The 27,330-nt window shown below is 43.1% G+C and overlaps 1 protein-coding gene across 1 annotated transcript in view; it reads right to left on the bottom strand.

Annotated features, from left to right (window-relative positions):
- The window catches only part of LOC102386534 (CUB and sushi domain-containing protein 1), a 796,348-nt gene that overhangs the window by 661,663 nt on the left and 107,355 nt on the right, over positions 1 to 27,330 (bottom strand). The window contains exon 4 of the mRNA XM_006032113.1: positions 9,340 to 9,427. Within this exon, the coding sequence (XP_006032175.1) occupies positions 9,340 to 9,427 (88 nt within the window). The remainder of the gene's footprint in view (positions 1 to 9,339; positions 9,428 to 27,330) is intronic.

Below are 27,330 nucleotides of genomic sequence, written 5' to 3'. Positions count from 1 at the left end.
ATTCCTGCTCTGTCATTGAGAGGGTACAAGCATGGGGCTGAGTCTGGGAAGATCCTTTGCCAGCACAATGGTCTCTACCACCTGGTGCTGGAGCCAACTGGGCTACTCACCTTTTTGCTGCTCGGCTGCAGCTGGTCCCTCCCAAATTGTTCCTGATGTTAGAAATGCAGTCAGGAGCATTGTGGGTGGATAATCTGCATTGCTATCTTGAAAAGGCAGAGGCTTGGTGGTGATTGCAGGAGCCAGGCCAAAGCAGGCAGGTTCAAGGAGCAGCTGAGTCTAGACAACAGTTGAAATGTCTAGAGCAGATGGTGGAAAGCTTGGCTGCCAGATTTGCCAGTTTTCTAGCTAAGGGGTCTTCTGATCACTCCCAGCGCCAAAACGATGCGCAGGGAGGGGATCAAATCAAGAAGGGTCCTTGGCCGCGCCTCCCTGGGGACTGGGATTGTCCCCAAGGAGTGTGCACAGCTCTGAATTTTGCATGCCGAGAAACCTGTTTCAAATGTGGCACTCCCTGGCATGCCCCAGGGGTGCTTACTCTCATTTCTGAACCTATACCCCCATCCCTATCCATTTTAGACTGAGGCTGTGCCTCCTGCAGTCTCAGCCACTGTTTCCCATTCTGACTTAATCAGGACGGGAGACCACAGGTTGGAGCTGGGTAGAAGGAGGAGCGCCTGAAGTTTTTCTATTAGATACAGGATCTATGCTAAATTTTAGTTAGGTTATTTCACCCAAATATGAGCAAACAAAGTTCCTTGTTTCCTTTTCGGGAGCCAAGGGGGGATCTAGTCAGGGTTGGCAGGTGTCACGTTCAGTATCAATGAACAACTTGCAACAACGGGTGCCAAGGTTTCAGTTGGACTGGACATGCCACCCCTACCTTAGTATTATTGGAATGCCCTTTTTAAAACATTGTTATATTGACCTGGCTAATCAATGTGTCTGGGTGGACAAAAACCCAGCTCAACAACCCATGGAACTGGCTTGCCACTCCATCAAAACTTTAAAACCCACAACCATCCCCACTCGTTGGGAAGAACTGGTAATGTTGTATAAGCATGAGGAGTCTAATCAGTCTGAAGAAAAGGACAATTTTGTTTTGCAGAATTTGCAGAAACATGGTCAGGATGAAGCGGACAGCGACAACACTGGGCTTAAGTGTCTGCTGGATCATCAGTTGGAACTTTCCACCAATTGAAGGGTATGTTAGATTTGTATTTTTTCCTAATCTTTTTTTTGCAGGTGATGACACCGATCACCCGGAGTATGATATTGGAAGGCCCTTTTATCCCAATGGCCCTGAACCCACCATTGAGCAGTGTAAATTGTGAACTGAACCACCTGCAGCCTCCCTTTCAAGTAGTCACAAGTTAATGGCTGTTCAAGCTAATTCCCTCTCTTACAAGTGTTTTTTTGGGGCTTAAGGATGTCACCTCATGGATTCTAATGCTAAATTCCTGGATTCCACAGGGCACTATGTAACAACAGATCAAATTGCAAATTGGCCCTGGTGGAAAAGGTGAACTATCCATTGGTGGCAGGGAGGTACTTGTAATGGAAATGCTGGATCGGGATATTATTGGGGATTCATTCCCTCCACTGGGGATTCATTCCCTATACACGGGATGCCCCTTATGGAGATGCAAAGGGGTGCTCTGGAGTTTTGCCATTGGCACCCAAGGATTCCCCTCAAACAAACCCCACAATTAGTAAAGCCATACCTCCCAAGTTAACAACAGTGCCATTTCTTGAAAAGTCAACCACTGAGAGGCCTATTGTCTCCTGCCCTCAAATGAATTTTTGAAAGGTTGGTGTGCCACATACCTCTATCAGCAAAGAAGTATAGTAAGATGGGAGCAGCAAATCACTTGGCATGCTAATGGCACTGATATGGAGGTCTCCAATCTTGAGATGGAACATTAACTGGTTGGCTGATGAAAAATGGGTTGTAGTGAGTCTGGGTTTCTGTTACATAGCTAACACATCTTCTAACATCCAAAGCTGCCACACAGTATTGCATAGCAGCAACCACAGAGAAACACAGTGTGGATCCCATTGGGTTTGCTACAATGCTATCACCCTCACCGGCAGTATTACATGTTCAGTACTCGCCCCATTGTCCTCTATCCCTCACCCTGATGGGCACCTAAATTGGGAACGCCACTTGCCTTTGTGGAATAGTAGCATGGAAAGGCCAGTGTCGCTCAACGCCTCTATTCTTCACATGAGAATCACAATTGCTCCAGATGAATTGTTCATAAAGCATTATTTCTGGAATTGTAGTATAGGATCTCAAACCCAAATAAGCCTTCTTAAATGGGCCATATCAGACTTATTCCCAGCCTCTTCAGCTAAGAAAAAGAGAGATGTCATTGACACTATTTGGGATGGAGCAAACTCGGTGATGGGAATCTGGAATTCCTATAAGGGAACTGATAATGTTGCTCGTTTAGACAGATCGGAACATGGCATTGACTATATAGATCAAGGCAGGAGGCTGGAGAGCTGGGTATTGATGAATGCTATTCAATGGACCTCCTGTGCGGGGACAAGTGTAACCCATGTCTTAAGAAGTCTGCTGCAGGTTGCCTATATGGGATTCAAGGATCTGACCTCAAAAGAAGAGTGTGACAGCGCACAACAGGCCTTGAGTGCTCAGCCAGTCAGTGCTGTTAAGGACATTAAAAGAGGACTTTGGCCAAAAGATTTGGACAACAGTAGCCTCGCTATCACCTTGAAATCCGTGTGGCAGTTCCGACGCTATTGGACATTGAATTCGGAAGGATGTCAAAGGGACCTTTGTTATTTCACAGCCACTGGACCAGCAGGTGGACTTTGGACTAAGGGCCAACAATGGTCTCAAGTTGCAGCAAAGGAAATTTAGGTTACATATTAGGAAAAAATAATTCTCACCAGGAGGGTAGTAAAGCCCTGGAGCAGGCTACTCAGAGAAGTTGTGGAATGTCCAACCTTGGATATTTTAAGACCTGGCTAGACAAATCCTGGCTGGGATGATATAGCTGGAGATGATCCTGCTTTGAGCAGGGGATTGGACTTGATGACCTCCTGAGGTCCTTTCCAACACTCATTTTCTATGATTCCATAATTAACTACCCACAAAATTTGCATTGTGGTAAATAGAGTATCATTCTTCCAAATTGTGCCCTCAAATATGACAGATGATTGGAATATATTCCAAAGTAAGTTGCTTTTGTGGTTCTTCCACTTTATATAAAATAATTAAATATTCTTTGGAGCTAGGATTTTCTGGCCCTAATTATCAGACTGTAGAATTGCTTTCTCTCTCTCACTTATTTTCTGGAAAACTTATTAAGTACATGTTTTATACATACGGAACAACGTTATCAAAATAAGCGTGAAAGTGTTTTTTGGGTTTGATTGTATTTGTTCTTTATTTTTAAAACAGCTATAAAAGGAGCTCTAGCACGACCTCTTTTAAAAATAAAGTTCTCATTATAGAACACAATGTAGTAGCTTGGTGGCAGTTTTCAGGCATTGTTACCCTGTCTGATTCCGTCAGTATGAACTGTTAAACCCATTTTACAAATGAGGAACAGACAGGTTTACTAACTTGCCCATCATTACACAGGAAATATGTGGAAGAGTCAGAAAATGAACCTATATGTATATGTCCTGAATCCAAAGACAGCATATAAAAAGCAAAAATATCTTTCCCCCTTAATGTGGGCAAGTCCCTTTATTTTGGTTAATGTATGTAGTACAAAATAATCCCCAAGTAGTTAGTTTTAGTTTTTCAAAATTTTCAAATACCAAGGGTAAAATGTCCCTCATGTGAGGCAGTGGACAGAAGAGCACATGAGTATATATTTTTTTCCACACTAAAACACATAAATGGCGCACAGCTTTGAGGCATCTAAGTCAGATAAAGGAATCCTATTTTGCATTATATTTATTTATTTGATTTTTATACTGCCCTCCCCAACAAAGACTCAGGGTAACTTACAGAAGAACAAACAAAGAAGAAAGCAAAAGAAGTCTATGATCCATTTTTCAGATTCGGATCTGGTCATCATCAGTCTTGCTTTCACAACTAAAGTATAAACATAGAACAGAAACCCCAAACATATCTCAGCCGAGTTCTGTTTACTGGACTAAATAGGAAGGTCTTACAGCACTACCTAAGGAGGTTTTACTTAGTCTGTGACAGGCCTCAAGAGGAAGGGAGTTCCAGAGCTGAAATTTAGTTAGAGAGAACAAATTCCCATGAGTTTTCACCAAGCAGACATAGTATATTGATGGTATTCGAGGATGTTACTCTTAGCTGACATTCAGGATTGGGATGTAACAGGCAGTCCCTTTGATACATAGGGCCCAGATTGTATAGGGTTTAAAAAGTAAAAACCAGCATCTTGAAGTTTACCTGAAAAGCTATTTGGACTCAGTGAAGACTCTGGAACACGCAGCATATGTATTCCTGGTAACCCATCACTGTCAGAAGGTAGAACAATGTGTTCTGCATCAGCTGCAGGTTTTGGACAGTCTTCAAGGGCAGGTCACTTGGGGCACATTGTAATATTCTAGTCTTGAAGTTACAAAGGTATGGATGATGGTGGCCAGATATGAATCTGAAAGAAGGGTCATAGCTTTCTCACCAGACATCCCAGGATGTAAACCTAATTCTCCCCAAGACAATAATTCTGGGTGTCAACACCACCTTGAAGACCAGCTTGGTTAATTCAGTCTGGGAACCTATTGTGAAGCATGGTGATCAGTCCATGAATAGCATTTTCAATTCATCCTTGGCCTAAAGCATGGAATAGACACAGTCCATGTTGCACAGCCTGATAATGGATACCTTCTGTTCACCATACTTTTATTGAAGACTACCACCACTCTATCTCCTCTCCCCAGTCTTTAACCCTAGGCTGAGGCTGCAATAAATATCCAGCCAGAATGATCTAGAAAAAGATCAGCCCAGAAGCCTCAGTAATGCATGCAAAGACACATAACGGCCCAAAGACTACAGTTCTGTCCTAAACTTTACTTATTGTACATGTTGGGAAGAGATTTAGCCATACTCTCAAGGCACCTAAATCCATTTACTTTGTTATGATTACACAAAATCTGCAAAATTATAATCTGCAAAAGCAATGATTAGTCATTGTTTGACACTGGTGTGTGTTGAGTGTGTTAATGTCCATCTCACCTTCTGTTCAGTCTATGGTTAAAGTACCTGTGGAGGCCAAGGGACATAATAGACCCAGGCTCTTCCTGAGGTGAGATGAACATTAATATCCCACTTTATGGGACAGCAACCTAATCACCACACCACAGGTCAACCAGGACTGCAAACACTTTCCTATTGAGGCTAGGCTACCTGGCAGCTAAGCGGAAAAAACATCCTGAAAAAAAGAAGGAAATAGGAAAGGAGACTGATTCTGCAACTCACAGAGATGGATGCTGCCCTAGTTGTGGGGAGGAAAAGGAATAAGGCCTTTTTTCCAATGTTGTTTGTGCATTTTGAATTACATATATTGGGAAAACTCCACTGAAGGCAAAGAACATGCTTCTTCAAATGGGGCTCCACCTGTTGGAAATTTCCTCCCTATGAGACTGGAACAGATACCAAGATTGCACTATTTGAAAAGCCTTTGAGTCACAGTCCTCATGGATAAGTACAGACAGTCAAAAAGCCTGAGGCTGAATTGATTCAGTCTTTACAGTTTAGTCTAAGACTGAACCAATAAGCAAATGAACACACATTCACTTTTGAGTCAAGAAATGCAGCCACTTCCTTGTAATGGCTCAAGCCAGAAGCCAGGGGGCACTAAAGCATGGTTCTCTGGCACATAGCCAACATGCGTTGTGTGTCTGCGCCCTCTTCCTGATGCCCCCAAGGTCCCTGGGATTTGCAGTCCACAAACATAGCAGCAGGACTCTGCAAAGTTGCTCATCACTTCCTCTTCCTGCTTCTAGGTCCCTCTGGGATATATAGTCCACAGTCACAGCCAGCAGTAAGTAAGTCATCAGGGCAGGACTGCTCTGTACTTGGGGAAAGGGGAATTTAACCCCTCTCCATGGCCCCAGCCCCTAGCCAGGGTTTGCCTGGCAGGGGGCAGTGGGCCAGCCCTCACTGCTCCAGCTAGGGAGCAGATGAGCAGGGCCAGCCCTGCTCTCTGGAGTAGACAGCACAGAACTGTCCAAGGCTGCAAAGCATGTTGGGATGCTTAGGGACTCTGATTTAACTTAAACCAGGAAGGGGTCTGGGACAGACGTTCCATAAACTGGTTTAATCTTAATCAGTCAAGTCTACTCAAACTAGTCAAACTGGTTTGACCTCAGTCACTTAAGCCTACATTCAACCAGGTTTATCTTAAACCAGTTCTGGCCATATTGAAACTGGTTTTGTGTGCACTGAACTTCTGTTTTGTTACAGGTTTAAACCACTTTCTGATCACTTAAACCGGTTTATGTGTAACTTCTGTCCCTAGCCCATTACAATAACGTTTTTTTTTTTGCAAGAGAAGTCTCTTGAAAGATATCATCCATAATCCTTAACAGGAAACAGTGCTTGGAGAAAGAAAAAGAAAGCCTGGCAGAGTTGTAGGAGTGAAACACAAAGTCTCAGATTTTCCCTTTTAAAATAAGAAAGCCCATTAGTGTACACTATTCATCCTTCTCACTTGCTCACCTATTTTGTGGGACAAAAGCTACTTCTCTCTTTCGTCAAATTGCTCCTGAAATCACACTTCCCTTCTGGCACCTTTTGACACACAGGAGAAGCAGGCATATGAATGATCGACTATCAATTTTTTTAGCTCACCCTATTTACTTCAGATCAGCCCTTCTACTTACACTGGTGCAACTCTGTTGGGCTAGACCTTACCTCTGTTATTAAAATGCAATCTAAAATACTATGGCTTGAGATGGAATAAATCCATTGTGAAAATGCTTTTGGTAAAAGTGCTTGCATTGAATTAATCTATTTAACTTATTTAGCTAGTTACATTTCTTAAAAACGAGAACCAATTCACTTTGCATATTTTATGTAAAACATAATGGTACATGTTAAGGTAGTAGGTGCATTCTAACTGTAATACATGTTTATGGCATTTGGATATATGAATATTTATGGCTCAACCAAAAGAGTAAATTATGTGAAATGAAAAAAAAAGAAGATAATTTAAGACAAAGATCATTTAGAACAACAACAACAGAAGATAATTTGGAGCATCTTTACAAATGCTCTGGAGTGGTGAAAGATGCCTTTAGGGCATCTTTACAAATACTCTCAGGAGCCACTCTAATTAAAGTGCTTGCAGCATCTTGTGTATTCAGCATCCCATGCTTCAGAATGGTGGCAGGGGTGCTTTAACTAAACTCATTCAATGAGCTTTAGTTAAAATGCCCCCCAACACTATTTTGAAACACAGATATGCTGAATATACATTATGCTGAGGCTGCTGGAATGTACTCATTAGCACAAGCATGCTCCAGCAGACTTGATTAAGTAGCATGCACAGGAGCAGGCATTGGGCACGTGTATAGGTGTCATTATATTTTAAATGACGAAAAAAGTGAGGAACCCAACAGTCACTTCCAGAGCATACTGTCAACATATTTATTGTAAATAAAGGGTAATGCGATATGACTGACATTCAATTTGACTGACAGAAGATGATTTGGGAGGTCTTGAGGCTTAGATGTATGAGTAAGTCGATATTTCAACACTGATTTGTAACAAAATCTTTGTTTTTCCAACATTCTTCAACACTTTTTTTTAAAACAACGGATATATTTCAAGAAGCATCTATCACTGTATTTGTCATGTACCAGACTCTAGCTTATTACTTATATCATATGTTAGTAGTAGACCACTCAGAGTGATTGCATGGCTGGCTAAGAACTTTGTACTGGTTACAGTGGTAATATGAGTTTTATGAATAGTTCAATTAGAGGGAATATTATTTATTCTTTGGAAAATGCTGATTTCAACTTATTTGAAATAATGTCAAGACTGTCAACACAATCCTTTATTCCCTGACTTTTCTCTGTTATTGATTCCCTCCATACGTAAAAGAAGTATTAGTTCAGACCTTGTCCCTTCCTAATTGGTTTGCAAGGAAATACATGTTTCTCTCAGTCTGTGTCCCTAACTAACTTCCAAATAAAGGTTCAGCATCCAAAGGAACAGTTAACAGACACTTTCATTAAAAAACAGGAAATTATAAGTCCCCTGGCAGATGTTAAATTTATTTCTTGATTAATGTACTAATTTGCCGTTCACTTGTATCATGTGGTAGCATGATACACACAGGGAGATAGTGTTTGACCAAGCTCTCCAGCATTCTTGGATGAATTTCTCTTTCCTGAGAAGTGACTCTGTGAGGACTCTCATGTTGAACTCTGCTGCCTCAGAGTGCCTCAACAGATGTCATGAATCACTGCTCCTCTTCCCTTCCCCCAGGCAACCTTTAAGGTTGCTCCTTTTAGGGCATGTGTAGATGAAACAGGGGCCCTAAATTGAAGTGGTGGGTTTAAAAAAATACCACTTCAATTTTGGGCTGATAAAACCTCTGTGCCATGCACACATCCCACTGACTTACCTGCCTCTCCGGCAGGGGAGGGGAGGGGAGGACAAGCTGCCAGCAGGCAGAGCAGTCCCTGGGCTGAGGTGCGGGAGCAGGGGCTGGTGTTTTCCTCTGTGGCAACAGCACCACCCCAGGCAGCACCCACCCACAGGCACCTGGCTTGGGTAGTCCCAGGGGGCGCCACAGCCATGGAGGGAAGCACCGGGTCCCTGCAAAAAATGTGATTTGTTTTTAATCTTAAGTACAGAGTATATTGTTTTTCCCTGTGTTTAAGGGTTCTTTCCTTACTTTGGTCTATCAACTTCACTACTTTTAATTAAATTAAATTAAAGAATTTCTCAGCAGTGGACTGAAAGATTGTGTCCTCATAGTTTAATAGTAATTAGAACCTGAAGGACATTCTCCACCTCATTTTATGTATTATAACACACAGTGCTCAGTGAAAATTATCTGGTATATTTTGAATAACCTGTGTTAAAATCTCCAATGTCAAGCAGCATATTCCGTATAGCCTAAAACTTCACGTCTGAATCTACAAGAATTGAAACTGTTTTACAGCATTCAAAATAGAGTTGCTTATAACTTTTATTCAAAATCTATTATCTGTAGGTCAGCACCACACTTGCTGGACCTTTCTACTAAGTCTAGATCTAGATAGATAGATTGATTGATCGATCGAGGTGGATCTATCTATTTATAGATGCACACACACACACACACACACACACGCATGCATGCATGCATGCGTACACACAGTTCCTACCTGAAATCAGAGCCTGCCCTTTTTCCATTCTCAGGAATTCCAGGATCAGGACACATGTCAGATGCAACTGCATCCCCACCTTGACTTACTGAAACAAAAAGAAAGAAAAAAAAATGATGAGCAACAGTTAATTGTAAAATGAAGTAAATGATTCTTCAAGCCAACCACAATTCAAACCAGCCATAAATCTCATGATGGTAGTATAAAGAAAGTTGGACTGTTGCCTTATGTATATATTTGTTTGCTAGGGAGTGATGTTTTCTTTCACTGTTGTGGTTATATGAATAAATCCTTTTATTTACATGGGAAAGCAACAGATAAAGTCTTCTAATCCCCAACTCTCTCTGTTTACCATTAACACCCATGTTTCATCACTAGCACAGAAAAATAACTTTCGTGGAAGCCCTAGTGGGAATATTTCCAACAGATCACTTTGAGAATATGTCAGTTACTAGTTTTTGCCTTAGATGAAGTATACAATGAGGCACTATTGAAATTAGTAGTCCTGTGCGAATAAGGAAGTATTCAATTCAAATTTGGATTCATCCTATTTGGAGGACAGTGATTCAAATAAGAGATTCAGATCACTGTCCCAAGTTGATTTGGCTAAATAAGCTTTGGAAGATGATTTGGAGAGATTTGGAGAGGTTCAGTGATTCGGCCATGGACTATAATCGGGAATCACTGAAATACCTACAACTTCGTCATTTTTGGCAGATTTGGATTAAAACAGCAAGGATGGTAGCCCCTTTTGAAGGCACAAAGCCTGCCAAGTTTCGAGGAAATAGGTGCATGGGTTTCTGGGAAACTGCACCTCAAATTGTTCAAAACAAAACTCATGACATGCATGACTTTGTGTATGTGTTTAAGTACAGTGGGACGAAAACAGCAGGCATGGCAGCCCCTTCTGAGTCCATAAAGCCTGCCCTTCAAAGGTTTCAAAGAGATAGGTGCAGGGGTTTCTGGAAAACTGCACCTCAAGCTTCTGAAAGCAAAACTCATGACATGTGTGACTTTGTGTGTGTGTTATGACAGAGAGGGAGGAAACCAGCAGGGATGGTAGCCTCTAACAGGGGGCCTTCCCAGTGTTGGTTAGATTTCCACCTGCCCTCCTGTTTTTAGGCCAGCCACTGCCCCTCTTTTGCTCAGGCAGTAACAGCTCACAAAAGGGACAGATATGCTTCAGACAGAGGCTTATATGTTATTTCTACGCCCTTCCCCCAGAGCACTGTGATTAGAAGGGGACTCAGAGAAACATCACCATAACTGGTCAGCTACCAATGTTAGTCTTTCCCCGCCAATCTCTCTCCCTCTTCTTAGTATCTGTTCCCCTGCAAGACTGCCTTCCAAATTGCTGAATCTCCAAATCTTTTTCTGAATTTTTTCTGAATCAATTCAGAGGTTCTGAGTTGATTCAGATGGTTTTTTGTCTCCCAATTTGATTTGGATATGGTGATTTGGCCTCCAAATTGGGCCAAATCATCTCTGAATTGAATTGTTGACCGAAGTTTCGTGCATCCCTAGGAATTAACCCCATCCAAAATAATCTGTCATGAATACAGAATTACTTGTATAAAAAATTATCTCATAACTATGTCTTGACCAACAAATATGTACAGACATTACAAGATAATAGTATATCTATTTACATTGACTAAACTCAAGAATACAAGAAGATACCAAGGAGGTTTAAAGTCTTATCTTGATGCCTTCCCTCAAACTGGACAGAATAAAACTTGTGCCCCTTCCCAAGCCACATATTCAGATCAAGGGGGAAAAAAAAACAACTTTAAAATCATTATTTTTACAAAATAAGTGCTCAACATTTACTTATACTGTGCAAAACATTTTATCTCTAGCCTGGCATGAGTTCATTCTTAGTTATTGATCCAGTATGCTTACTTAAACATAACATTGATCACAAATCTCAAAACAATGCATATAAACAAGGACAAAAATCTATGTCCACTACAAAACTGTGAATATAAACACAAACTTATGTGTGGACTAAGATACTGATACAGTTATCTGTGTAAAAAGTCCCACTAATGAAAATAAGATTCTTTTGGTGAAATATGGCTGTTCTATGTGAGACTATTTGGAGTAGTAAATGAGCAATGGTTTATATTTTAGAAGTTCAAATTTGCTGACTGACATCTTAACAGTTTGTAATAAGTTCGTGGCTTCTCATCTTCCACCAGGAAGCCAGATTCTAATGGACTACTGGAGAGGATGTTGTATAAACCTTAGGCCTGTGCGACTAGGCAACTATTTGATTCAGATTCTGCCATTATGGATTCAACTGATTTGATTTGGAGACCCAAATCACTCTTCTGAATTGATTTGGCAAAGATTTGGAAAAGATTGGTCAATTCAGAGGTTCAGCCATAGGGTATAATGGGGAATCAATGAAATATCTATCACTTTTTTGTTTTTTGCTGATTTAGATGAAACTTGCAGGGCTGGTAGCCACTGCTGAGGGGATGAAGTCTGCTAAGTTTTAAGGTGATAGGTCCAGGGATTACTGGGAAACTGCACCATAAACTCCTGAAAGCAAAACTCATGTCACATATGTGTGTGTTAAGCCACAGCAGGGTGAAAACTGCTGGGGTGGTAGCACTTGCTAAGGCCACAAAGCCTGCCAAGTTTCAAGAAGATACATGCAGGGGTTTCTGGGAAACTGCACCTCAAATTGCTGACAAGCAAAATTCATGACATAGGGGACACTTTGTGTGTGTTAAGGCATGGAAGGGGGGGGCGGGAAGTGCAGGGGGAGTCTATGTTCTGGGGCCCTGCATCTCTGGCCACAGGCAGGTGAAACTCAGACATCTGATTCCCCAGGTACTTCTGCACTTTTACGTGCACTGCTACATCCCACCCAGCCTGTCCCTCACCCCATGATTCCTCCATTTCCATTTTCACTGACTGGCTTTCTTGCCTGCATTGCATGCCAGGCCAGCCTCTGGTTTCTTTCATATTCCTTCCATCAAGGACCAAGAGACACACCAACTGCAGGTGCAAAGGGTTTTTCAACCCAAAAGCTTCCTAAGATGTATTTTTTCTATTTCAGTTTTTTTCATAATAAACATATAAACATAAAAACACAAGATAAGCCATCACACACCATAAGTAACATATATTCAACACAACATATTTACTTCTTGCTGTCAATTCCTTTATAAAAAGAAAGGCTCTGTGACAGTTCCATCTGGCTACCATTGATACTGGTGGTGCTATTGGTGTTAAGCCAGCTAAGGTATTTTGACCTGCCATCATTTGCAGTGATGAAACAAATCAAGGCTGCAGGGGAGGAGGAGGCCTCATGGGGGCACACTGCCATGTTGTGCAGAGGCCCCAGCACCAGGAAAGGTGCACCTGAACACACACATAGTCCCACAAGCATCCATGTCACGAGTTTTGCCAGAGATGCAGGGCCCCAAAACCTAGACTCCCCCTGCACCTATCTCCTTGACAGCTGGCAGGCTTTGTGGCCACAGCAGGAGCTACCGCCCCTGCAGTTTTCACCCCCCATGCCTTAACACACACAGTGTCACCTATGTCATGACTTTTGCTTGTCAGCAGTTTGAGGTGCAGTTTCCCAGAAATCTCTCCACCTATCTCCTTGAAACTTGGCAGGCTTTGTGGCCTCCACAAGAGCTACCATCCCTGCAGTTTTCACCCTACTATGGCTTAATACACACATGACATGAATTTTGCTTTTCAGCAGCTTGAGGTGCAGTTTCCCAGAAACCCCTATTCCTATGTCCTTGAAACTTGGAAGGATTTGTGGCCACAGAAAGTCCTATCATCCCTGGCATTTTTACCCCACTATAGCTTAACATACACATGTGACATGAGTTTTGCTTTTAGGATTTGAGGTGCAGTTTCCCAGAAACCTCTGCATGTATCACCTTGAAGCTTGGTAGACTTCATGCCCTTAGCAGTGGCTACCATTTCAGCAAGTTTCATCTGAATCCACCAAAAATCAACAAAGTTATAGATATTTCATTGATTCCCCATTATACCCTATGGCCGAATCTCCAAATTGTCAAATCTTTTCCGAATTGTTTTGGAAGCTCCGAATCGATTTGGGAAACCTAAAGCTTCTAGTGATTTGGTTTGGATTCATAGATTCAGCTTCTAAATTGTCTGAATCATCTCCAAATCTGAATCGCGATCTGAAGCTTTGCACAGCCCTAATGAACCCTAATCTGTGCAATATGATTGGAAGAGAGAAACTTGTTTCATCCCCCTTCAATCCCTTACTGAATAGCCTTATCTATTCAGCTAGGGCTAGAACACAAAAAGAATCACATTCATTAGTCATAGATTTTTTCCTGGCTACATTTTCATGACTTACAAATATCTGTGCATCCATAATGAGCACATATATGTACTTGTGTTGCTGCTTAGTTTGTGTGTAACATAGGCCATGTGTAGATGAAATGAGGGGTTTGTGTGCACGACACTTTAAAGAGGGCTAAATACTTTTGCATTGCTTTAATGGTGTCAGTGTTTGCATGCCTCAGCAGTGTATTGCGCATGAATTCCAGCCACTGTAGGAAATTTGGGGATATAATGCACCTTAAATGACTTGGGACACAGCAAACTAAAACTCCTCTGAGGAGTTTTAGTTTGCTGTGCCTACAGCTGTGGAGCCAAGCACTGGGCTCCATGCAGCTCTGTGGCTCTGCAGAAAGCCCTGCACACAGCCTGGCAACAGCCCAGGAAAACAGGCTCCACCCAAGAAAAGCAGGAAGTCTGATATTTTTTTCCCCCCTGCAGCCTGCCTGCCTGCCTGAGCTGTGCGGGGGGCCCAGTGCTTCTCTCCTCAGCTGCAGTGCCCCTCAGGACTACCCGAGCTGGGTGCCAGCAGGTGGGTGGCACGTGAGGGGAGGGGGCCCACCACTGCCACAGAGAGAAGCACCAGCCCCCCTGCAGCCCAGGAACCAGTCCACCTGCTGGCAGCTCACTCTCCCCTCCCTGCTGCTGGAGAAGCAGGTAAGTTAGCAGGGTGCTTGCATGACACAGGGGTTTAATCAGCCCTAAACTGAAGAGGTGTTTTTCAAAACCCACTGCTTCAGTTTAGGGCCTCCGTTTCATCTACACATGTCCCACTAAAAATGCTCAGACTGAACATATACACACATGCATAGTGCAAGGGTAACAGTATTGCCATTTGTGTGCAAGTGTCTAAAACACCACTTACTTGCCAAAAGTGTTGTGTTTAGGCATACAAATCATAATAGAATACTGTCCAGTGTGTATATATTTATATAAATGTTTATTTATGCATATGTGACAGTAATGTTTCACTATAAAAATCCAGATATTCCTGCACTGAAAATGTATAATCTAGAAATTAATATACATAGAAGGCAATAAAAATTACAAGTTATAAATAAAATGATAATAATATTTATAAATAAAGTATAACTTACATACACATCACAGGTTGTTTTAGCTCTTAGACACCCTTCTCACCACACATATATATGTACCACTAGGGGTCCGATACATATACTTTTGCCTTTTTTATTTTATTGTTCTGTCAAAGAAAAATGCTGTACTTATTTGCAGACCACACACACTTGCACTCCAAGATATCAGCTCTCCAAAACTGGAGTACATGTCTTAAGTGAGAAAGCTGATATTCTGTACCAGAACTGAAACAGGTAATGGCTTCCACATAATGGCTGCCTGTAATGGCTGCATCCTTCAGGTTCGCAGTTAGTTTTAACCCTGTTATGGCCACTGCGAAGTAGAATTGTAGTTCTGAAGTTGCAGTTAGAGTTAATGCTAAGGAGTCAACTATTAGGGCTGTGTGAAATTTCAACATGTGTTTCATTTCAAAACTGTTTTGATATGTTTTGAGTTCAAAACAGTGAAATCAAAAGGAAACAAAAGTCTTGAAACAGCTTCAAAATTAAACAAGCGTACTCAAAAAGTTTCAAAAGTTTCAAACATTTCAAGTTTCAAAGCCAAGCTTACTTGGCTTCAGTGCAGGTCCCAGGTGGCAGTGACAGCCTCCTGTCATCCAGCACCCAGATCTGGGGGCTACACCAACCCTGTCTGGCACAGCCCTGCAGCCCTCCTGGGAGAGCAGGCCCTCAGATCTGCATGTAGGATGACAGCATGATATTTCTGCCAGCTGGGGCCAGCAGCAGCAGCAGCAGCAGTCTTCCTGATGCATGGCTACACCCAGTGTCAGTCCCAGATGGCAGCCGAAGCCTCCTGTCATTTGGCAGACAGATCAGGGAACTGTCTGCACCCCCAGGAGGGCTGCGGGGCTGTGCCAGACTCCTCCCAGGGGTGTGGGCCCCCGATCTGCATGCTGGATGACAGGAGGCTGCTGCTGCCACCTGGGACCAGCACTGGGCACCACCCACACCCAGCACCAGGAAGATTGGTGCTGACATTGCCCTCAGGCAGCAGCAGCAGCCTCCTGTCATCTGGTGCACAGATCCAGGGTCCTGCACCCCTGGGAGTAGTCCAGCACAACCCTGCAGCCTCCCAAGGGGGAGGGTCCCCAGATCTGTGGGCCAGATAACAGGAGGCTGCCACTGCTGGCAAATGACATGAGATTTGCTTGTCAGCACCTTGAAGTGCAGTTTCCCAGAAGCCCCTGCACCTATCTCCTTGAAACTTGTCAGGCTTCATGACCTCAGAAGGGGCTACCATCTCTGCTAGTTTCATCTGAATCAGGGAAAAAATGTCAACGATTTAAGCATTTTCATGATTCCCCATTATAGCCTATGGGTGAAACGTTGAAACAGCATCGAAACAGTGAAACAGTTTCAATTAAACAAAATAAAACACTGCTTTCAAAATGAAACAAAACTCAAAATGAAATACTGTCCCATTGAAATGGTGAAATACAAGTAAAAAATAAATGGTGCTGTTTCGCACAGCCCTATCAGCTACAGCCCTCCTGCCTGGGGCCAGCATTTGGCCATATTGAGTCAATGCTGTGGCAGTTAATCTTTTTTTCTTCATTCTTCTTTCCCAAAACAAGATGCATGGAAACCTGTGGTAAGCAAATAAATATGATCTATCCATCAAAAGTTTATTCTGCATATGCTTTCTGTCATTTTGAGGCACCTTTGGCATGGCTTTAAGAATTTGGGCTGTATCTCTTCCTGAATAAATAAAATGTGCTTTGTGGAATGCTTTAGCAGCACAGAATAAATTAGACAGGCTTGAGTGGATTACAGATGACAGATGATAGTGTTACAATTGAGAGGTGATAGGAGATTAGATATAAAATATGGTTGATTTTCTCAAGTAATGATAAGATTTTGAATGGAATGAGGTGACATAACAGAAGCACTGTGACAAACAGGTTACATACAATCAAAGGAGAAGAGCTATAAATCTGATCAGCATGTTTCAGCAGCAACAAGGGCAATTAATTTATCTGTAAATTAAAGCATTACCAAAAGAGAAATATTCATGGAAATCAATTCATTTTTTAAAAGGCATTGCAATGCTGCAAAATACACAACCAGGTAAAAGGATCTTGCAAGTACAAAATCGTTTGCCCTATGGATAGCTTCCCTCCTAAAATTGAAAAAAATTGCAATGATTATGGTACATTTCAACATAGGACTGTCCTCCCTTCTCCTCTAAGATACACAACGGTTTAAAAAATGTAGACAACAGCAACAACCACCAGCATATCACAGTTCAAAAATATCTATCTATTTTATGATTTGTCTTTGATACGATGTTGTTTCTTTTTCAAAAAAACTTTTTTTTCCAAAATCATTACATAAAGGACTATATGACAGTATGAGGATATATTTCCAGGCATAGTTAAAATTAATATTTTATTTGTTAATGATAACATTTTATCTAAAATAACTCTTTCCTCACACTTTGTAACATCCAGTTTTGGTGCATTAGACTTATGATATTTCCATACCATTGCACATATTATGAACAGTATCTAAATCTTAACACAAAATATGTATGTGTTTTTAGCTTCTCTCATTCCTTGGAGTCTCAGACCAGCAGAGACTCCTTATGCCTAACGAAGGGTGACTGCACCTGAAAGCTTGCTAAGAACCAACTTAAACATAGAGGCTGGCCTAGGTGATAGTGACCATGAAATCATTACGTTCATAGTCCAATGCAAGGCCGACAAAACAAATACCAAGCTCAAAGTCTTAGACTTCAAAAATTTAAATTTTAATAAGCTTAGGTCACTAGTAGAGAATGCCCTGAGAGACCTAGGACCGCAGGTAAAGGGAGCACAAGAAGAATAGTTGTTCCTTAAGGGCACAATCCTTAAGGCTCAGAGAAAATCCATTCCCTTATGAAGAAAAAGTAGCAGAAGGGTCAAAAACCCCTCTTGGCTTAGCAGGGAAGTTGCAGCCCTCCTATAGAAAAAGAAAAAGGTGTACAAACAATGGAAGTTTGGGACAGCCTCTAAGGAAGACTACTTAACAAAGGCCCACACTTTTAGTAACCAGATTAGTCAGGCTAAGGCAGAAACTGAACTAAAACTAGCTGCAAGAATCAAGGACAAGAATAAATCCTTCTTTAGTTACATAGGGAGTAAAAGGAAAACTAATGAGAGTGTGGGGTCACTGCTCAATGCCTCAAGATACCTGATACCTCGATCTCTCACAAGACCAAGGGGAACAACATGCCAGGTAGGGCACAGAACCAACAGGGCAGGATTGACACCATTCTCACCATTGCCATAGAACTGGTGTACAATCAATTACAGAAATTAGACATATATAAATCAGCAGGACCAGATGAACTCCACTCAGGAGTGCTGCAAAGGTTGGCTGAAGTAATCACAGAGCCCCTGGCAAACGTCTTTCAAAAACAGAGGGCTAATGTTGTGCCCATCTTCAAGAAGGGGAAATGCGAAGACCTGGGAAACTCCTGGCCAATTAGCTTAATTTCTATTCCAGGGAAAATCCTAGAAACATTCATCAAAGAGGCTATATGTGACAAACTTGCAGAAGGCATGATACTGAATGACAGTCAGCATAGCTTCGTTGCAGGCAGGTCTTATCTGACCAACCTCATTTCTTTCTATGATCAGGTGATTCATCACCTGGACAAGAGAACAGCAGTTGACATTATATACCTCAACTTCGATAAAGCCTTTGACCTGGTATCCCATGAGGTACTGATCAGAAAACTGGAAGATATCGGGCTCAACTGTGAGACCATCAAGGGGGTGCAAAACTGGTTGTGGGGTAGGATGCAGAGAGTCTAAATAAATGGATCGGTGTCATCCTGGTGAAATGTGTGCAGTGGTGTACCCCAGGGATCTGTATTTGGCCCAGTGCTGTTCAATATCTTCATCAACGACCTGGATGAGGGGGTAAAAAGCCCATTGGCAAAGTTCATGGATGACGCCAAGATATGGGGTTGTGTGGACACACCTGCAAATAGGCTGCAGATACAAGCAGACCTAGACAAGCTGGCATGTTGAGCAGAACAGAACCAGATGAGGTTCAACATAGAGAAATGCAAAGTGCTGCATCTGGGAAGGAAACCCCCCCCCAGCACAACTGCAGGCTGGGCAATGCTAAATCTGACCAGCACTACAAATAAAAGGGGTCTGGGGGTAATTCTAGACCCCAGCATGAATATGAGCCAGTAATGCAATGCAGTAGCTGGTAGGGTCAATAGAACTCTGGCATGCATCAATTGATGAATCTCCAGTAAAACCAAAGAAGTGATTCTTCCGCTTTACTCAACACTGGTGCTGTCACAGCTGGAGTACTGCATTCAGTTCTGGGCACCACACTTTAACAAGGACATGCTAAAGCTCAAGAGGGTCCAGAGAAGGGCCACCTATATGATCAGAGACTTGCATGGCAATCCATACGAGGAGAGGCTGAGGGATCTCGGACTGTTCAGCCTAAAGAAAAGAAGGCTGAGAGGGGACCTGATTGTGGCTTACTGCTATATCAGAGGTGTACATCAGGGACTTGGTGAATGACTGTTCACCAGGGCGCCCTTGGGGAAAACTAGAAACAACAGCCACAAACTCCTGGAAGATAGTTATAGGATGAACATTAGGAAAAACTTCTTCACAACTAGAGTGTCCAGACTATGAAACAAGCTCCCCACAGAGGTGATACAATTACCTACCCTAGAGGTCTTCAAGAGAAGACTGGATGGTCACCTGGCTGGGGTCACCTGACGCCAGATGTCTTTACTGTTCATGCAGGGGGCTGGACCCAATGATCCTTTGGGGTTCCTTCCAGCCCTATGATTCTATGATTTTTGCCATCTACTCAGTTGGTCTAATGAAAGATATCACATCTAACCAAGAACCTTGCCTGCCTTAGAAGTGGAATAGGATTTGAGCACAAGTGTTCAAGCTGTCTCACTGTGTTTATTTCAAAAAAGTTTATCTAGAAATATAAGTAAATATTACTTATCATGATGATCTACTGTAAAGTTGCATTATATTGATTACAGTCAGAAAACTGATCTCACAAACCTAACAGTTTCCTTTTGTATATATGGTCCTTCAAGTAGCTAATCTTCAAATTATATTTCCTCAATTTTCTGGCATAATCGAGTATTTACTTCTGTCAAGAGAGAAGACTCATTAGAAATATGGAAGAGTGAGTAGGATTTAATTCTGCCTCTTGCTTCATTGTAGAACAGGAAACCAAATTCTGATTCCATAGTATTTATAGTAAAAACAGAACACTTTTTTCTTCTTCCTTCCCTAGATATCAGTCTGAGAGGGTAGAAAAAATAAACATACAAAAATGCTTTTAATTGAACAGTCTGCAAATCCCATATCCCTGTCATTCAAAAGGAAGAATGATGGAATATCAGTAAAGGATTGTCAATAAATGTAAAGCTTTACAATAATAACCCCTACTATAAATTGGGGATAATATCCCTTTACTTATTGTGCTTTAAATACACCATACATTTGAAAGCTGCACACCATTTATTTTATATACTTTCCATTATATATGAAAAAGAGAAAGTGTGTATGTGTGTGTGCGAATGACTGTGTGTATATGATTCATACTGTATGCATTATATATACAAATATGGGGCCATGCTGGGATGGTTGTCCTGTAGGGTAGAAAAAGGGACTCTGCTCCATACTGGGGGGAACTTATTCCCCGCTTCCTTCTCCCTCTAGGGTTGGGAAGAGGGGCTCTGTGTGGTGCTGGAGGGGGACTCTTCCTCCCAGCCCCACCCCCCTACCCCTACTATGGGGTTGGGATGAGGGCTCTATGTGAGGCTGCCCAGCCTGGCCCCAGCCCCAGAGGGGACTCTTCCCTCTGCTCTTCAGCCCCTGCGGCTGCAGCTGTTACAGGCATTCCCTGCACCCCAGCTGGGCTGGGGTGGGCAGCACTGCACACAGTCCCACAGAGTTCTGTGGAGGGAGGGGGAGTGGGGGGGAAGAGTCCCCCTCTGGGACTGGGCAGCATTGCATGGAGCCCCTGCTCCCCACCCCATGACAGTGGGAGAGAAGCAAGGGGAAGAAACTGCTCTGGGGCAGGGAAGCCTCACAGAGCTTCCCTCCCCACCCCACAGCAGGGATGGGGGGAGGAGAAGGAAAAGGAGGGAGAAGAGCCCCCCAGCACTGAACAGAGCCCCCATCCCCACCCTATGGCAGTGGGAGAGAGGGAGGAGGGGGGAAGAGTTCCCCTCTGGGGCTGGGCAGTGTTGTTTGCAGGGATTGCTCCCAGCTGTCAGGGAGCTTCTAGGGCTAGCAGAGCTCTCCCCTCTTCCTTTTCCCTGCCACAGCAGATGCTCCCTCTTCCTCAACCCTCTGAACCCGGTAGGCTAAGATTGGGGTTTAAACCCCTCCTCAGTTTTACTCAGGCCTGCCGGGGCCTGGCCATGCCCCACCCTCCATCCTCAGCTCAGCTTCCCTGTGGAAGCAAAGTACGGGATGCCTTAACACCGCTAGCCTTCTGAGATGAGCCGCTGCAAGCATGTACCTGCATTTCCTGAATGAAAAGGAAACATCTATCTACTTGGAAACTGGTTCACCCGCTGCAGGTTAGACTAACCTGCAAAGACTGAATCAGTTCAGGCTTTGGCTTTTTGAATGTCTATCTCTAGCCCTAGTGAGACAGTTTTTCCTAACATCCAACTTAAACCTCCTTTGCTGCAACTTGAGATTATTTCTCCTTGTTCTGTCATCTGTCATCACTGAGAACAGTCTAGCTCCATCTTCATTGTAACCATCCTTCAGGTAAGTAAAGGCTACTATCAAATGCTCTTAGTCTTCTCTTCTCCAGACTAAATAAAGCCACTTTCTTCAGCCTCTCCTCAGAAGTCATGTGCCCCAGGTTCCTAACCATTTTCATTGCACTGAGCTGGATTCTGTCCAACTTGTCCACATCCTTTCTATGGCACAAAACTGGACACAGAACTCCAGAGATGGCCTCACCAATGCAGAATAGAGGGGAATAATTACTTCCTTTGATCTGTTGGCAATGCTCCTTCTAATGCAGCCCAGTATACTGTTAGCCTTCTTGGGAAAAATGGCAAATGTCTAACTCATATCCATCTGTTCTCTACTGTACCCCCAAGTCTTTTTTCTGCAGAAATGCTGCTTAGCCAGTTGGTCCCAAGCCTGTAGTGGTGCATGGGGTTCTTTCATTTTAAGTGCAGGATTCTGCAGTTGTCCTCAGCAACACAACTTTTTTTTTTTTTTTTACCTGCAGTCTCCATGCATCAACATTCATTCTTCTTGCATTTTTTATAGAGGACTATTCACACCCATGTTAAACAGAAGATATTTACTACTTCAAAGGGGGAAAGTACTGTACATTTGCAATCTAGCACACCTTGCTGTACCTCTTAAGCTTTGTTAAATATAGTCCAAAGTTTTAGATTATATTTTCCACAATAAATTATCAGCCTTTTTTATTATTATTATTATTTTTTTTTTTTACAGATTGTAGTTGCATGACATGTTGTCATAACAAAATAAATTCAGCTTTCTGCAAAACAAGACTTTCTGATCTTATCTTTCCAGGTTAGGAGAAGTGGGGTAGAAGGCATGGAAACAAATCGTTCTAAACTGATGAGTGAAAGAACAGGTTAGGAACTATTTGGAAAAGCTAGATATGTACAAGTCCATGGGACCAGATAGGAAGCACCCGAGGGTGCTCAGGTAGTTGGCCAATGTGATTACAGAGCCACTGACCATCATCTTTGAAAACTCATGGCAATCAGGAGAGGTCCTGGATGATTGGAAAAGGGCAAACATGGTGTCCATATTTAAGAAAGGGAAGAACAGGTTAGGAACTATTTGGAAAAGCTAGATATGTACAAGTCCATGGGACCAGATAGGAAGCACCCGAGGGTGCTCAGGTAGTTGGCCAATGTGATTACAGAGCCACTGACCATCATCTTTGAAAACTCATGGCAATCAGGAGAGGTCCTGGATGATTGGAAAAGGGCAAACATGGTGTCCATATTTAAGAAAGGGAAAAAGGGGGATCTAGAGAACTGCAGACCAGTCAGTTTCACCTCAGTTCCTGGAAAAATCATGGAGCAGATCCTCAAGGAATCCATTTCTAAGCACTCAGAGGAGAAAAAGATGATTAGTAACAGTCAGTCTGGATTCACCAGGGGCAAGTCATGCCTAACCAACCTGACTGCCTTCTATGACAAGGTGACTGGCTCTGTGTGAATGTGGGGAGACTGGTGGATTTTGTGTGCCTTGATTTTGGCAAGGCTTTTAATACTCCCATAGCATTCTCACAGGCAGCCTAATGAAGTATGGGCTAGATGAATGAACTGCAAGGTGGATAGAAAACTGTCGGGAACATTAGGCTCAAAGAGTAGTAAGCAATGACTCAATGTCTAGTTGGAAGCTAGTATCAAGTGGAGTGCCCCAGGGGTCGGTCCTGGAACTGGTTTTGTTCAATGTCTTCATCAATGATCTAGAAGATGGCATAGAGTACCCTCAGCAAGTTTGCAGATGACACCAAGCCGGGGGGAGTAGTAGATATGATGAATGGTAGGGCTAGCAATCAGTGTGACTTAGACAAATTGGAGATTTGAGCCAAATCAAATCTCATGAGGTTCAACAAGGACAAGTGCAAAGTCCTACACTTAGGATGGAACAATCCCATGCACCAGTACAGGCTGGGGGCTGACTGGCTGGGCTGCAGCTGTGCAGAAAAGTACCTGGAGGTTACAGTGGACAATAAGCTGAACATAAGCCAACAGTTTGCCCTTGTTGCCAAGAAGGCTAACAGCATACTGGGCAGCACTGGTTAGGGTATTGCCAACAGGTCAAGGGAAGTGATTATTCCCTTCTATTCAGCACTGCTAAGGCCACTTCTGGAGTAGTGTATCCAGGTTTGGGCACCCCACTACAGAAAGGATGTGGACAAATTGGAGAGACTCCAGAGGAGGGCACCAAAACTGGTGAGGGGGCTGGGGAACACGACTTATGAGGAGAGGCTCAGGGAACTAGGCTTATTTAGTCTAGAGAAAAGAAGACTGAGGAGGGATTCAATAGAAGCCTTCAAGTATCTGAATCAGGGTTTAGAAGAGGATAGAACAGACTGTCCTCAGTGGTGACAGATGACAGAACAAGAAGCAACAGGTCTCAAGTTGAAGCAGGGGAAGTTTAGGTTAGATATTAGGAAGAACTTTTTTTCACTAAGAGGGTATTAAAACACTGGAACAGGTTACCCAGAGAGGTGGTGGAAGCTCCGTCCTTGGAGGTTCCAGAAACCTGGCTAGACAAGGCTTTGGCTGGGATGGTCTATTTAGGTCTGGTCCTGCTTTGAGCAGGAGGTTGGACTAGATGACCTCCTGAGGTCCCCTCCAACCCTAACTTTCTATGATTCTATGATTAGTACTACTTTTTTCACTGACCTTGAAAAATGCAGGTTTTTCTTGCTTGTAACAACCCTGCAGCAAACCATTTTTCCAGCCTGCAAGCCTGAGAAAGTCATCCCTCTTTCCACATGTCTCCAGTCACCACCCCCTCTCTATTATATCAAACATAAGCTGCTTGTCTTCACTTTCAAAGCCATTCACAGCTCATTCCCACACTACTTTTTATCTCTCCTTCATTATGGACCTATCAGTTCTCACCTCTAATCCCACGACATCAACCCCTACTAAGCACATGTATCTTCAATAAGCACCCCGTGTTTTCTCTCATTTTGTCCCTTTTACCTGGGAGAAGCTTGTAAACACTCAAAAACAATCTGTTTGTTGTTCTTCAAATCATTTATCAAAACTTTCCCTTTCTGTGATGCCTACAACAAACTCATCAATAGTTAGGTTATGTATCATGCTGATTAATATTATTTCACTATTTCTTTGTACTTCCTTATCTGTCTGTCTGCATCCTTCTGTTGTCTCATACAAATGACTGAAGTATATCATAAAGTTACCCATGATAGCTTTAATTTTGGAACCAAAAGCAAACTAGCAGTGGCAGCATACAGCTAAGTTGCCCTGCAGTACAGGCATATCTTTAGATTGTAAACCTTTTTAGACAAGAACCACCCTTTTGCTCTGAGTTTGAGGTGTTTGGCATTTTTAGTGAACACCCGGAACATCACAACCTCTTGGTTTCCTTTTTGTTGTTCTTAATTTTTTTTTCTGTGATAATATAATAAAAATTCCATATTGTGATTAGGTTTTAAAACTGCAGGTTTTCATACATATTTCTTGTGGTTAATCCTGGTCTGATGGGGAGGGAGAGTCAGCAGAATCCTTCCCACTATATGCAATGAACCTGAGGTTTGCCATATATATATCACTTGTATGTAATCACTGTTGTTTTGACTATACTCTTCCACCTGTCTTTGTCCAAACCAACTTCAATTCTCCCATAATAATAGAAACTAGAAAAACTAGAAACAGATTTCAAACTCGGTTCTGTGGAAACTTGGAGTTCTGTGATCAGTCATCAAGAGTTCTGCAAAGAGATTGTGGGTAATGGCAGAGTGGGCTGGGAGGCAGTGCACCTCCATTACCAGGCTGGGTTGCCTAGCTTGATGTCAGGTCCCACAGCCCATGGAGACAGGAGTAGGTGTCCTGGCAGAACTGTATGAAAGAGTTCTGTGACTGTAGGAAGTTTGAAAACCATAGCTTTAAGTCATACCACATGCTTTGCCTACAGCATAAGCAGCCTGACATGAACAGACACTCTTTAAAAAGTTTTAATTGCAATTCCAAGCACTAAGGCACAGATCCCATTTCATTTCTAAGGTTCCTAAATGCAGAGGTGTAACAAAACACTTCAGTGCCCAGGGCAGTAAGTTGTATGGGACAATGGCAACTTCCAGCTGTTAGCTCCCTACTCAAGCTTGAATTAAATACCTGCTTAAAAAGTTTGACAGCTTGGAATTTAGAATGCATGTAAACCAATTGTTTTATACTGCATCATACCCAGTCATAGAGTTAAGTTCTGTCTTGCTCTCCTGGCCCCATGCTTTTTCCCTTTGATATGATTACTAACCCAATTTCAACAGGAAGGGTGAGAGGGTAAAGTTATCTCTGTCTAGGCCATGACATGGTTATATAAGGGAACTTTTCTAGGAAATGGAAGATGTGATTTTCAAGCCCTTCTGACTGAGGAGTGACTTGAATCAAAGGCCTTCATCATTAGGATCTTCTTTCTCCTCTTCTTCTATCTCAATCTGGTAATGTAGGACAGAAAATAAGTGCTACATAGACATCTAGAAGATCTGGGTGTTATGTGTTAAAGTAGCACTTAAATGCTTAACCAGTAAAACAGAACTTTGGCTTAATTGTGATCCTATTCCACCCCGGTGGAATCTTGGAAATAATCAAAATGCAAATTAATGCAAAATGTGGATTGGTCTTCTCTCCTTTGCTATCTTTTGTGGCTTAGTCTTAAGTCCAAGATGAAGGTTTGCTACAAACGTTTATGTATTCATGCTTTATTTTGTTTTGAAGGGGTTCTTGCAGAATGGAATAGGATAGCAAGTGTCAATTAGATCAGTGTTTCCCATACAAAGGCACACTAACATTAATAAAAATTTTCCATGGCACACCTGTTAAGGCATTCCCCAGCCCCATAGTTATAAGCTCACTGTAGCTCATTGCCTCAGCAAAATTCAGCAGCACAGCTGTTCAGAGGCTCGTAAACTGCGCATCCCCCACAGCCAACACATGTGCAGTAGATGATTTTCCTTCTGCTTGGCTGGTTCTCTCTCTCCCCCACAGCCAGCACATGCATGAGTCTTCTGTGAATATCAGATTATCATGGCTTATTCGTTAGCACTCTACAGCTGGAGAACTTATTATTATTCCAAAATTCTAACTGCATGCCAGGGAGCTCTTCACAGCACACTGGTGTCCCGCAGCATACTAGCTGAAAAGCACTGATGCGGGCACAGCAGCACTGGGAGTGGGGGCTCTGTCCTGCTGCCGCTTGCCCAGCTGAGACGGCGGGGCAGGATGCGGGCATGGCTTACTCCAGGCAGAAGGGGGCAAGTGGCAGCAGGGCATAGTCCCCACTCCCAGCACTGCTGTGCCTGCATCCTGTGCCCTCCTGTGCCATGCTGGGAGCAGGGCTATGCCTTGGTGCCGTCTGGAGAAAGCCACACCTGTATCGCGCCCCCTGCTATACTGGCTGGGCAAGTGGCAGTAGGACATAGCCCCCATGGCTCCCCCCACCAAGGCAGAGGCAGGCACAGCAGTGGAAGCCATGGGAGAAGCCCCTATGGATACCCTGCCTGGCTCCAGCCTCCTGGCACTTAAAAAATAAAAGTCCTATACTCAACAGCTGTAGGAGCAGCAATTGGGGCCTCTGGGCACTTGCGGAAGAGCCCCTGCCCCCCGCCCCCATGCAGTTGGGATCACCCCCCCACCACACACCTGGCACCCACACAGTAATTGTCACATCATGTGGGTGCAGTGCATCTTGGCCAGGTAGCAGGGTGCTACATGCTGTCTGGGTAGTGGGGCATCTCCATGTGTTAGCCAGAGCCCAGCAACACTCAGCCCCAGTGGCCCCAGCTCCCAGGT

Source organism: Alligator sinensis, unplaced genomic scaffold (assembly GCF_000455745.1).
Source record: "Alligator sinensis unplaced genomic scaffold, ASM45574v1 scaffold72_1, whole genome shotgun sequence".
Taxonomy (NCBI): Eukaryota; Metazoa; Chordata; order Crocodylia; family Alligatoridae; genus Alligator; species Alligator sinensis.
Note: the sequence above shows the minus strand (reverse complement) of the source record. Positions and strands in the feature narration are given on the sequence as shown.